The 13,210-nt window shown below is 44.8% G+C and overlaps 1 protein-coding gene across 1 annotated transcript in view; it reads left to right on the plus strand.

Moving 5' to 3' along the window:
- The window catches only part of LOC138958501 (uncharacterized), a 77,164-nt gene that overhangs the window by 22,682 nt on the left and 41,272 nt on the right, over positions 1-13,210 (plus strand). Inside the window, exon 2 of the mRNA XM_070329674.1 lies at positions 228-458. Within this exon, the coding sequence (XP_070185775.1) occupies positions 228-458 (231 nt within the window). The remainder of the gene's footprint in view (positions 1-227; positions 459-13,210) is intronic.

Here is a 13,210-nt window from a genome sequence, read left to right on the forward strand (position 1 = left end):
TGTGAATGTACGCTTTTCCGTAAATTATGTATGTCAAGCCTCGGCTGAATGTGTTTTTGGAAATCAAAATCAGCACACAAAAAGTAAGACATATTCGTGGGTGCAGTAAAATGAGAGATTTCAGAATCCCATTTGTGCAAATATGTGTAACTTTATTTCAACTTTAAGTGTCGTAAACATCACCTGTATAATAACGGCGTATTGCACAGTGTACTTTTACCTGGCAGGTGACGTCAACGGCATCGAGATGCAGGTCATCCCGCAGACGCAGTTCATCCCCCTCCCGGACTCCCTCTGCCTCATCATCACGGAGCTCAACAACGCCAGCCACCCGGCCACCCTGGAATCCATCCGTACCCGGTTACAGCGATGGTACAGCAACACCAATCTACCCTCTCACCAGCTCATCTACGACACGTTGGGTCATCTCATCAGAGAGCGCAAGGTCTTCCATGATGGTGAGTCTTGTCTGTGTCACTATGTTTTTACATGTATGTGAAGTTGCAGTGTTTCGAGGTTGTGGTTGGAATGTGTGTGGTTTTGACGCTGTTGGTGTGGGTAGTTCGGTGTTCGTTGTTGTGTTGTTGTTGTTTGTGATGTTGTTTGTGGTGATGGTTTTGTGTGTTTTTGTCCCATTTTTGTATTTTACCCCAGCGATATGATCTGACATAACCGTCAGTGATTCTTTGATTGGGGGGGGGGGGGGGGGGGGGGCGTGGATATTCGAGCATGTCTTTTCATCCTCACTCCTTGTGTTTGATCCAAAAAGACGGAAAGAGCTGTAACATGGTGTACGTATGCGCGCGTATACGCGAATTTGTTGTGTGTTATTGTATGCACATGTACACATTCAAGAGAGCAGGCGAACATAGTTTTTGTCTGCATGTCTGGATTATTTTTTTTCGTGTATTTTTCACCTCACAATGTACAGTGTGTGCCCGAGTCGGACGTTCTGTCATCTCACGACGGGTGCCAAACAACACTAGGCTTTAAGGTTTCCTCGCCCTTTTTACAAAGACGTGGACTCGGGTGTCAAATTTGTCATCCACACAAAAGTTGATGCGTTTTCCAGATAGATCGGCTTACGCGGCTTTGTGAGATTAGGTGTCGACGGCCGTATATGTTTTCTGATGGCTTTTTCAGTGAGGAAACGGAGCTTTGTGAAAGGGGGGAGGGGGAGGGGGGATTAAAGAACCTTGCTTTTGATAAGGCTTTTTTGCCGATTCAATCTTGAATAGTCTCAGTGAGGAGGTAAGGAGTCACACTGAATACTAATACCATACTGTTGCCTTTGAATTGCCTTGCGTTAATCTTATAGATAAAGCTCGTTTCTCTCTGGGTTGGGGGGGGGGGGGGTGTTGCGTGCGTGCGTGCGTGTGCGTGATGACAAAAGGTTCTGAAACGTCTGCACCGATTTTGACGGAAATCGCGGAGCACGTTCGCTGCTGCTCGTTTCATATCACATATAATTATATGGTATTTTTGGAAAACTTAACTAAGAAAAATCGGCAGAAAGAGTATCTCAGATAGTACAACACAAAGATCGATGCACTGCAACGTACTGAAAACTGAGAAGGATAAAAGGCGTCAGGAATTGAACTGTGAATACGATCAAACGAGTTCATGGTTTGGTAGTTGTTGGCCATTAAATGAGTGTCGTGTTTACTGGGAGATAAAAAGGGACATTACCGCATATTCGTTTATTTTCAAATCTTATAATGTCTCGATACAAAGAAATTCAGAAAATGATAGTATTTGCAAAAAATCCAATTTCCAAGTGTTCGGTTGAGTGACTCCAATTAAATGCTCGTTTATTCCTTCATAAAACTTTCGGAAAGTGTCTGTCATCTGACCTTGCTATTAGTTGCAGTGTTCCCCTTCGCTGTTGACTTCATGCTTGACCTGTTATGCCCTATTAACGAGGAACATCCGTTTTCAAAATCAATTCATCACCGGAGACAGATAACGATTTTTTCATTATCAATGGTGCGGAGATAAAATGGCTAATATCTCGAAAAATTAAGTGTCAAGAGAAAACATACATGTTTCAAATTTGTCAAAATATTTGACTATCATAGTATCAATGAATAAAAATAAAAGATAAACGAAGGAGAAGGCATGGTCTTTTAAAGTGGTTCTTCACCTAAGAAACGCGATAGGCTGTGCGTTGAATGTTTATGACTAGACACATTTTGTAGCAACAAGTCTACGCATTCTTGCTGAATCGAACAGAAGAGAGGTAAAAATCAAACAAAGAAAAAAACAATAAAAAACCAACAACCTAAAAAAGAAACCACGCACATCACAAACACCGGAAAAATTGCAACATTATCAAGCGAAGACCACAGTCTACTTATATCCCCCACAAAGTACTTGACACCAAAACATTCTCTTTTCAAACCTCAATCCAGCGCCAAACAACAACATGGACGAGACCAGAAAATTTCACGATGACACAAGAAAGTCAACAAGAACCTCTCTAGCGAAGGCTGGCCATAAAAGACCCGAGGTCGATTCGGACATTAATTTAACAAGATGCATCCCCGGGCTGCATTGGGTCAGAAAAGCCATGAATTAAATGGCATGGCACACTTGAAATAACAACACTTCTTTGGACGACGAAGTGGCTGTGCAAAAGTGAGGATTTGCCAATTTTGTTAAAAGTCTTTCCTTCCATGTCTGTAATATATGCTAAAGGTTTTGTTGAATTGAAACGGTTCATTTATTTATATGATGATTTTTGATGGTTTTATGAAACTACTATGGGATAATTTTAATTTGTGTTGCACTGTTTAGCGGTAACAATATCAGAAATGCTTAAAAGTTGTTTTTCAATATTGTGTTTCGCTGAAGGAGTCCCCATTGCTTTCACTTTTTTTGCGCAAAGCAAATTTGCATTTTTATAACTAGGCTTTTTATAGAATGGATCGGTTTAAGCGCTTTTTCTGTGCCAGTGAAGAAAACTGTCTTGAGCCATAGCAACAGCAACAACCACCTAAAAAAAAACCACCAACAACAAACAAAGTAACCGAATAACAACAACAAAATAAAACTCACACACTCACAACAACACTGTTAGCAGCAACGACCTTTAAAGACAGAATTGCAAGGGCGGGGAGCACTTTAATCAGTTGAGAGCGCAGCTACGGGGCAATTCAAGATAGAAGCGACAGGAACCGCGCGCACGACCGTGTCCTATAAAAGCCTGAAGGGCAGCGGGGCGGTGTGCACGTGCGTTGACGTTTATGTGACGTTTTTACCTCTCTAATGATGGGAGTGCTGCTGTGCAGCATGCTGGGTTTTAAGCAGCATACTGTCTGTCGCTCTGCCTCTCCGTCTCTTTTTACTGGTCACATTTTTAGTTGTGGAAGTTGAGCTGAAAAAACCCAATCCACACACACCTTTGGTTTAAGGTTTTTAGTCTTTAACATTGCGGTGTAGCATGCTGGGCTATTACATCGTCATTCTTTCTCTCTATCTCGTTCTTTCTCTTTGCCTGTCTGCATGTATGTGTATGTCTACATCTCCCCTAATGACCAGGAGGTTAAAATGTGCGGATGTGGGAACAGGTAGTATTGGAAGTTGGGATGGAAAACATGTTGTGGCTTTAAACATTATTCCTCTAAAGCAATATGAATTGAATTGAACAAAATCCTTGAAATGGCCTGATTGTCGAGGACGTAAGAAGAAGAACGACCGGTATTTAAAAAAAAGAAAGAGAGAGCGCGTGTTAACGATCTTCACATTTCAATTGTATTTGTTTTTAGTGAGGTCTTAGGTACTCAACCTGTCCATCCAAATACCGCGACCCAGTGTTCCACAGCTACACGAAGACAACAATTCTGACAGTGAACGATACAGACTTGAAGACCATCTCACAGGGGAACATTATTTGCAGACAACTAAAAACTAAAATCAGAAGGGAATAGAATCGAGAAATAACCGCAGCCTTACTAGCCATCACAGCGGGGATTTGAGTGAGTCAGGTCGGCCAAGGGAGAAGAAATAAAATCCCAATCTGCAGCGAAAACCTTGAGGGTGAAAACCACCACCTCCCGCTCCGCACGGTGCCTCTGACTCACAGTGGCTGTGGTAGTGGTAGCATCTCCATAGAGATCGCTATGTCTATAGCCACTGGCACCACAAGGCGGTCTATCCATGTCCTCCTTTCTTTGGAGGAGATGGGGGAGTTTCCTCCTGACACAGAATTATAGAGGTCCTTCTTCACATAGCCACCAGCATCACTGCCTTTCTGCCCATGTACTCTTTTTCTTTGGAAGAGAGAGGGAGGGGTAATGGGGACTTCGTCTTTTTCTCACTATTCTACTGCTGAGTATCTTTGGTTTCCCCCAGACACAGATTAACATAGACCTGTTCTGTATAGCAACCAGGCGTCACTGCCTTTCTGTTCATGATCTCTTTTCTTTGGAAGAGAGATGGAGAAGGAATGGAGACTTCGTCTATCACCGGTGTAGTTTTCTTGAAAACCTTCTACTGCTGAGTATCTATGGTTTAACAGATTAACAGAGACCTTTTCTGTATAGCAACCAGCGTCACTGTATGTTTATCCATTTCTCTTTTCGTTGAAAGAGAGGGATGAAACGCAACGGGGACATAGTCGTTTTCACCACGTCCATGATGTAGTTTCCTTCTGACACAGAGTTATGGAGGTCTTTATAGCCTCCGGCATCTATACTTGGAGGAGAGGAGATGGAATGTGGACTTTTATTTTGTCCTCACCATAGTCTAGTTTCCTTCTGAAAAAAAAGTTAAAAGAAGTATTATTTTCTGCAATAGCCAGCAGATAAGGGGAGGGTGGGAGGAGGGAGTTTTTTTTCTTTTACCACGGCATTTTGTTCTCCTTATTTCACAGAGCTATGGGGGTATCACTGCACACAAGTACCAGCATCTCTGGCTTAATTTCTATCCATGTTCTGATTGTAGGGCGGGGTGCGGGTTGGGCGAGATGAGGTTTCGTCTTTTCTCAACATGGTCTAGTCCTTCTGTTAAGATAGCTCTTCACGTAGCCTTAGACACTACTGTGGCGTCTTCAAATATTCCCCTTCATTTTGTTTTGTTTTTGTTAATGCCTTTTTTTGCTTTTGTCCGTGAGAGCTGTGAGCTAACGAGGAGGTCATGTTTGACTCCCTCTGACCTTGTCGTCTTGCGCCTAGGCGTGAATTTGCGTGTGTGAAGCTCAGCGAATGTCAGAATTTCATCTCATATATATTATATTGCATGAGAAATTTGATCTAGCCTGCGCCGACCTCAAATTGGCCAGTTGTTCTGTGTCCTATGTCGATGCACATTTATTGTAACAACTACAGCACTGTACTGCATTTTAGGGCTATACGTTGCCCTTTTCACTCTCGTTCAACACTTAGCAATTCCCGGTCATAACGTTTATACTCTCACCGGCTGCTTTATTTCCCGAACTGCACAAACATCCAGATGCTTTCATCTTTACGTCTTCCTTTGATCAAAACGATAGTGATTACCTCCCGTGCCCGTGGCGGCGTTTGTCTGGTGTAATATTGAGCAGGTATATCCCCACTCTGCTGCCCCTACCACCATTCCTTCTGTGCACTTTGAATCTTTGAGATCAATCAGCTTTAAAAGTGAAGGCAGGTTGTGCCTATGATTTACGGGCTGGACGTCGATATCTTGGCTGGCCTCCATCGGACCACAAAAGTGAACCTTGTCAGATTCATCACTTGATTTACGCTTCTCACCAAGGAGATGTATTATCGCCCGGAGCCATGGTAACCGCAATATAACTCACTCCTGTCGCCGAAGCCACCTTTGCACCACTCTGCACAGCGCACACATTAAACCTAATTTTTTGAGTAGCTTTTCCGCGCAGCTACTGTGTGGATATCTGGAGAGGTTAGTGCGCTCAATGCAGGGTGTCCACCTCCAAAAAGCAACAAACAAACAAACAAACAAACAAACAAACTAACAAAGACCGAAATGCCTAAAATTGCGGGTTTTGGGGGGCGGCCATACGAATAAAAGCCTACTGTTACAAAATCCTACACAACAATACATTCACACTCACAAAACACTAGAGCACGTGGGAGCTGCAGTGCACGAACGCAAGGGAATAAGACGATCGCTGGGGATTTTGAGCGCTTTTGCCCTCATGTAAAGTATTCGGCCCCCTTGACCGGTCACGTGACATCGGTCACGGCGATTTCAAGCATGGTCCACAGTTGATGGAGATAATTGGCAACTTGTCCGAAGCAGGTCTTTAAAGGGGCTGGTTTACAAGGAAATGGAGTGCAATTTACGGCCGCGGTATCTCATTGACCCTGAGACGTCCAGCCAGCAATCCTCTCAGTTTAAAGGTACCGTGTTATTCGCGTACACGATCAAGTTCATCACCCACGCTTTCGCTTGGAGTAAGAGCATAGGTGTCACTTTTGAAATTAATTCTGAACAAAACAATAACAGTTATGATCTTGCTCAAAATCCAGGCTGTTGAGTTTTTGTTGTTGGATGCTCCAATCCCTGAAAAAAGCCTTTGTGGAGAACATGACTGGTCGCACGAAGAGGAATGTACCTTTAAGGGGCTGGCTTTCAGTTACAAGGAATTAAAGCGAAATTTACGGCTGCGGTATCTCAATGGTCCTGAGACGTCAAGCCAGCAATTCGCTCCCTTTTCGAAGGTACAATGTACTGTCGACCTCACGACACAGATCAGTCTGTTCGGGCTTTCACGTGGAATAAGAGGTCGCGCATCCTTTGTTTTGGACACATACCAAATAATCAGGAGCAAGGCTGCATTCTGTGGAGAGTGGGATTTTTTGCGGACATATTTAGCAGATTGACAAGGGTGTCACTTGAGAAATTAGTTGTACTCAAAGATTCACGCTCTGCGCAAGTAGTTATGAGGGTGTTGATTTTTGGTATGTGTCCAAGTGGCAGGCTGTTCTTATCCCGTGTGAAAGACTGGACAGATCTGTGTCGGAGCACATGAGAAGGGCTATCTTGCAAGGAAATCAAGTGCAATTTACGGCTGCGATATCCCATCGACCCTGAGACGTCCAGTGAGCAATCCATTCCATTGTAAGCCCTTTATCAGCTAAAGTTGCTCTGAATGCAGCAGGCACCTCAAGGTGGGCGAATACAGCCTTGTGCATGTGTTTCTTTATGGACCGAGGAGGTGTGGTTATTATGAAGCGGGTAGTGTGTAAATCAGGTCGTGCCTTGATGATAAAAGTGTTGGTTGACAGCAGCCTTCGATGTGCATGCAATCAGCTTTGTATGTCTCCGGCCTTGATTGACCCAAGGAGGGGGTGGGGGTGGGATTATGGGGGATGGGGTGGGGGTGGGATTATGGGGGATGGGGTGGGGTGGGGGTGGTGATTATGGGGGATGGGGTGGGGGTGGGATTATGGGGGATGGGGTGGGGTGGGATTATGGGGGATGGGGTGGGGGTGGGATTATGGGGGATGGGGTGGGGGTGGGATTATGGGGGATGGGGTGGGGGTGGGATTATGGGGGATGGGGTGGGGGTGGGATTATGGGGGATGGGGTGGGGGTGGGATTATGGGGGATGGGGTGGGGGTGAGATTATGGGGGATGGGGTGGGGGTGGGATTATGGGGGATGGGGTGGGGTTGGGATTATGGGGGATGGGGTGGGGGTGGGATTATGGGGGATGGGGTGGGGGTGGGATTATGGGGGATGGGGTGGGGGTGAGATTATGGGGGATGGGGTGGGGGTGGGATTATGGGGGATGGGGTGGGGTTGGGATTATGGGGGATGGGGTGGGGGTGGGATTATGGGGGATGGGGTGGGGGTGGGATTATGGGGGATGGGGTGGGGGTGGGATTATGGGGGATGGGGTGGGGGTGAGATTATGGGGGATGGGGTGGGGGTGGGATTATGGGGGATGGGGTGGGGGTGGGATTATGGGGGATGGGGTGGGGTGGGATTATGGGGGATGGGGTGGGGGTGAGATTATGGGGGATGGGGTGGGGGTGGGATTATGGGGGATGGGGTGGGGTTGGGATTATGGGGGATGGGGTGGGGGTGGGATTATGGGGGATGGGGTGGGGGTGGGATTATGGGGGTGGGGGTGGGATTATGGGGGTGGGGGTGGGATTATGGGGGATGGGGTGGGGTTGGGATTATGGGGGATGGGGTGGGGTTGGGATTATGGGGGATGGGGTGGGGGTGGGATTATGGGGGATGGGGTGGGGGTGGGATTATGGGGGATGGGGTGGGGGTGGGATTATGGGGGTGGGGGTGGGATTATGGGGGATGGGGTGGGGGTGGGATTATGGGGGATGGGGTGGGGGGGGATTATGGGGGATGGAATATTTAGAGTTCAGTAGTAGAGAATAACTCTGTCTGGTTTGCCTTCGATGTGCATGCAATCAGCTTTGTATGTCTCCGGCCTTGGTTTAAGCGTGTTTATTCAAATTCTCATACACACGTTTCAAACAATAACAACATTAAGAACGTTAACAAGCAGATTGCTTATGGACACGTTCTTGAAATTATAATCAATACACATTCAGATAGCAAAACATGGCGAACAAGTGATAGCTTCAACACTTATCTTGATAATCTTTAATTATATTTTATACAAATAATGTCTCCGGCCTTGATTGACCCAAGAAGGGGGTGGGGTGGGGTGGGGGTGGGATTATGGGGGATGGGGTGGGGGTGGGATAATGGGGAATGGGGTGGAGAGGTGACGTCCCCATTCGCCCCCGTCTAACTCGCCGCTTCCCATCTCGCCGTGGAGAAGGAATATTTAGAGTTCAGTAATAGAGAATCACTCTGTCTGGTTTGCTGACTGACTTTGTGTGAGGAAATATGTTATTACGATAAATGAGGAATTTCTGCTATTCAAACTTTCACGAAAAACTATACAGAAACAATGGCGGGACGTTTCATAAAAACGACATTCGTTTTTGTGAGGCATATGGGGATAGAAGGTATTCAAAGGTTACTGCAAAGCGAAAGAACATAAAGCTTTGTGGTAACTTTTCATTGCATTGAGAAATTGCTTTTGTGATGCATAGAAATGCCTCAAAGTATGAGCTCCACATATTTGCCAGGCATGGTCGTCCAATTTATTTTTTGCCATCGAGAAAAACCAGACCAGACACATAATGGAAAACGTCCCCAACAGGAAACTTCCAACAATTTTCTTGGAACCTTTAGACAAGGCTGCCGCGAACATTAGCATGGAGATAGCATGTGTGAGAACGTTAAATCACGTTTGCGCGGCAGCATTCCGTTGCGCGCATCTTGAAGGAGTGAAGGGGAGAGGGGAAAAAAGGCCTGTCTGTCTGTCACTGATAGTTTTTACCCGTTTTTCTCGTCTGCTACACCCTCCGTAGGCTCTCGCACCGAAGCTCATGGCAAATTACACCCGTTTATGCAGTGCCACACAATCCTGTTGAGACCCAGACCAAATCATCATGCTCAAAATTCACCGGAAAATTGGATTTTGAATTGAAAGTGACTTTGCATTTCGCGCGACCTTAACCACTGAAGAGAGAACCCAATTACTGAGCGTGACAAAGCGAATAAAGGACGCGAGCATATTGATTGTATGAGAAAGTTTGCGACCGTGTTGTCGCCTCGGTCTCTGTTTCAAACTCTTTCTCTCTGTCTGTGTTTTACATTTGTCTCAGCTCATAGTCTATTTGTCAAAAAAAGGGCGACCAGAAACAAGACTAGTCATCCCAGGGATTAATTTGAATGACCCCACAGCTGTTTGAAACAAAGAAGGAAACAAATCTTATTTCCAATTTGGAAGTTGTCACACTGAGTCTCGAGGCATTTCTTGTCTCCCCTTTTGTGGCATTGTTGCGGAGACTGGATTTATCATCACTGTGTTAGTGCAAATCCAGACGATAGCATTAAAATATGTCCAATTTTAAATTCCTCCTTTTCCATTCTGACAGCTATAAGATTAAAGCCTGCATGTTCTGGTGCTGCTCTAGTTTGAAGGCAGCAAGTTCTTGTGTGATAGCCATAGTTTGAACTTGAAGCCTGCTAGTTCTAGCGTAGCTGTAGTTTGAAGCCACCGGCAAGTTGTGGTGTAGCTGTAGTTCGAAGCCGGCAAGTTTTTAGTGTGCTAGCTATAGTATGAAGTCCGCAAGTTCTGGTTCGAAAGCTTTAGTTTGAGACTAGCAAGTTCTAGTGTGACATCCATAGTTTAAAACTTGCAGATTTTGGAGCCCCACAATTCTAGTGTATTTAAAAAAAATGTATATTTTTTTTAAAGCCGGGGGTTGTATTTTAGACCGAACTAATGTGATACGGAATTTCACTTTTGATAGCCACGTGAGATGACTGATGTTGTTAATGTACGTTAATCTCCACCCTCCTGTACAAACCAGCTAATCAAATTCATGAATAAAAACTCATCAGACACGTCTGGCTGATGTCACGATAACGTCATAATACCGTCTGGGTGGTCTGCCGCAAAGTTCGATGTTGGACTAACCGAATCAGGACCGTCTGTTGAATGTCCACAGACCGACAACATACAGTCACAGTTTGAGGGATGTTGACCTCAGACAGGTCTCACGTGCACAAATGGAATTAAGGCTTGGAATGCGCCCGCAGCAGCTCAGCCCGTTGATTAGACTGCCGCCGGCTAGCGATCCATGCACTATTTTGAATTATTTATATAAGGGTGACCCCCCCCCCCCCCCCCGCCGCGGGTTATGGGGGAAGAATTTACCCGATGCTCCCCAGCATGTCGTAAGAGGCGACTAACGGATTCTGTTTCTCCTTTTACCCTTGTTAAGTGTTTCTTGTATAGAATAAAGTCAATGTTAGTAAAGATTTTAGTCAAGCAGTATGTAAGAAATGTTAAGTCCTTTGTACTGGAAACTTGCATTCTCCCAGTAAGGTCATATATTGTACTACGTTGCAAGCCCCTGGAGCAATTTTTTTATTAGTGCTTTTGTGAACAAGAAACAATTAACAAGTGGCTCTATCCCATCTCCCCCCTTTCCCCGTCGCGATATAACCTTGAACGGTTGAAAACGACGTTAAACACCAAATAAAGAAAGAAAGATATAAGGGTGAGAGGACTAGGTGGCATGTGCGTATTCAAAAGTTTGAGTTGTGTAGAGTGTTATAAGCTCGTAGCGTTGTGTAGAGATTGTCTTGTGAACATGAACATACCTTCAAAAAACCACTGGTACGCGAGGAACGTGAAACATGTAAATGCTGATGTTAGAAAACGTGTACGAATTTCTTAAATAGTTAGATCCTATTTATTAACGCATGGACACATGATTGAATAGACACATGAATAAGTTAAGTGTACATAAGTCCATTAATTATTTCCACCATTCTTTCATTTTGATAACCATAAGTCACCTTGGTCTGCCACACGCTCTATTTTATGCACTAACGTAAATGCAGAGGAAGAACGTCACAAAATAATACATCTGATAAACGACACATACTGTATAATAACCAGCAGGGGGGAAAATTTCACAAATATAATAGAATCTGATAAGCGGTCCATACTGTACAATATCAAGCAGGGGAGAAAAAAACCACGAATGCAACAGAATCTGATAGGTGGCCAATACTGTATAATAACCTGAAAGGAACAAATGTCACAAATATAATAGAACCTGATAAGCGGGCCAGACTGTACAATAACAAGCAGGGGAAAAAGTCACAAATACAACAGAATCTGATAAGCGGGCCAGACTGTACAAACCCTAGCAGGCAGTAAACAGCATCACGCAGCACAAAACAGATCCTGGCCATAAACTGTGCTGCCGTCTCATCACTCAGCTAAAGGGCCCATGCTATGGTAATAAGATCACTTTGGCTTCACAGGCAAAATGTACGGCAGGAAGATAAAGTCTGCAAAACAAACAGTAGAGACTAGACTCATCCCATTGCCCGAAGTGAGTTTGGGACAGCAATGGATTAGAGGGGGGCTCCACTAACTCAACGGGATGAAGGCAGTCTGCTCTGTCCCCTCCGGCGCGGATGTGTCCTACAGATTTTGCACGTGAGGTCCGCTGCATCAGAAAGTCGAAGTGGGTCGGTTTACTTTTCGCTGCCGTGATGCGGTTATCTTGGTAGATGACTGTGACAGCTCCAGCTGAGGTATTCAAGCTGCGAGTTTAGTTTTTTTCTTGCCGAAATATCCAGAATGTTTGACATGAGCAAATTTCAAACGGGAAGAGTCAAAATATTTCCAGACCAAAAGGCATGTTTACAAAACGCTTCAAATTGAAGACACCAAATCCAAAAGGCAAATGCCAGAAACTGAAATTATGAATATAAAAAGATACTTTCTGTTTATCGATAGTTCTGAAAACTTTCCAACTTTTTACCGATGGCTGAGACTTTGACGGGCGTCCACCACGCCAATGGAAAAACGTCCGATTTGTTGATATAACCTTTCCTGGGCGAGACCGTTCAATAATCAGATTGCTGTATTTCTTTGCAATGTTTGCTTGTAAGAAACTCATTACTCAGTGTCTTGCATTTCCAATGGTTTATCTGGACGGCAAAGAGCTCGTGGACGATAGGACAGGAAACGGATTAGAATATTGACAGTGGCCTTACATTTTATGTGCCCTGGCCTTTTGTGTTGAGCTGGTTCTTATCTGACAGTTAATCCATACGTTTTCAATTTAGTTCTTGCTTTTAATAGCAGTAACGCGTAGAGAACCTTGACATTCTGACATTAAGCAAAAGCGTATTTTCTGACAATCATGTCAGGAATAGTAGCATGCCCTGTTCAGCTTTGTTGCGGTCATGCGGGTTCCATGATAACCTGTGCGAACACTTTGATTGAGAGTGGAAGAGACACCGTATCTCCCCGCACCCCGAAAAAAACCTCGCTAAAAAAACTCAACCCAGCATCAACTAGATCAAAGGCGGCTTAAGTCTGATTTTTTTTTATCAGTCTTAATTGCAATTGGAAAAGAATTCCTGGTTGGCTGTAATGCAGAAGTCGCGCCATTAGGTCGCTCATCATGTCCAACTACCGAACAGTGTCAGCATAATTCACCTGTAGTTGTTGTGTTATCGGCATTTCCCTTTCTTCCGCTGATCTGCTTTCATGTCATTGTAGTGTCGCCGTGTCGCGTGGAACGCCCCAAATGAGCAACTCTCACGCCACAAGGCTCCAAGGTATATGGATTTTCTTCTGGTCGTAAAATACTGAAATGGGCGGTGGGAAATCCATGGGCGGAAGT

The sequence above is a fragment of the Littorina saxatilis genome, linkage group LG2 (assembly GCF_037325665.1).
Source record: "Littorina saxatilis isolate snail1 linkage group LG2, US_GU_Lsax_2.0, whole genome shotgun sequence".
NCBI lineage: Eukaryota > Metazoa > Mollusca > Gastropoda > Littorinimorpha > Littorinidae > Littorina > Littorina saxatilis.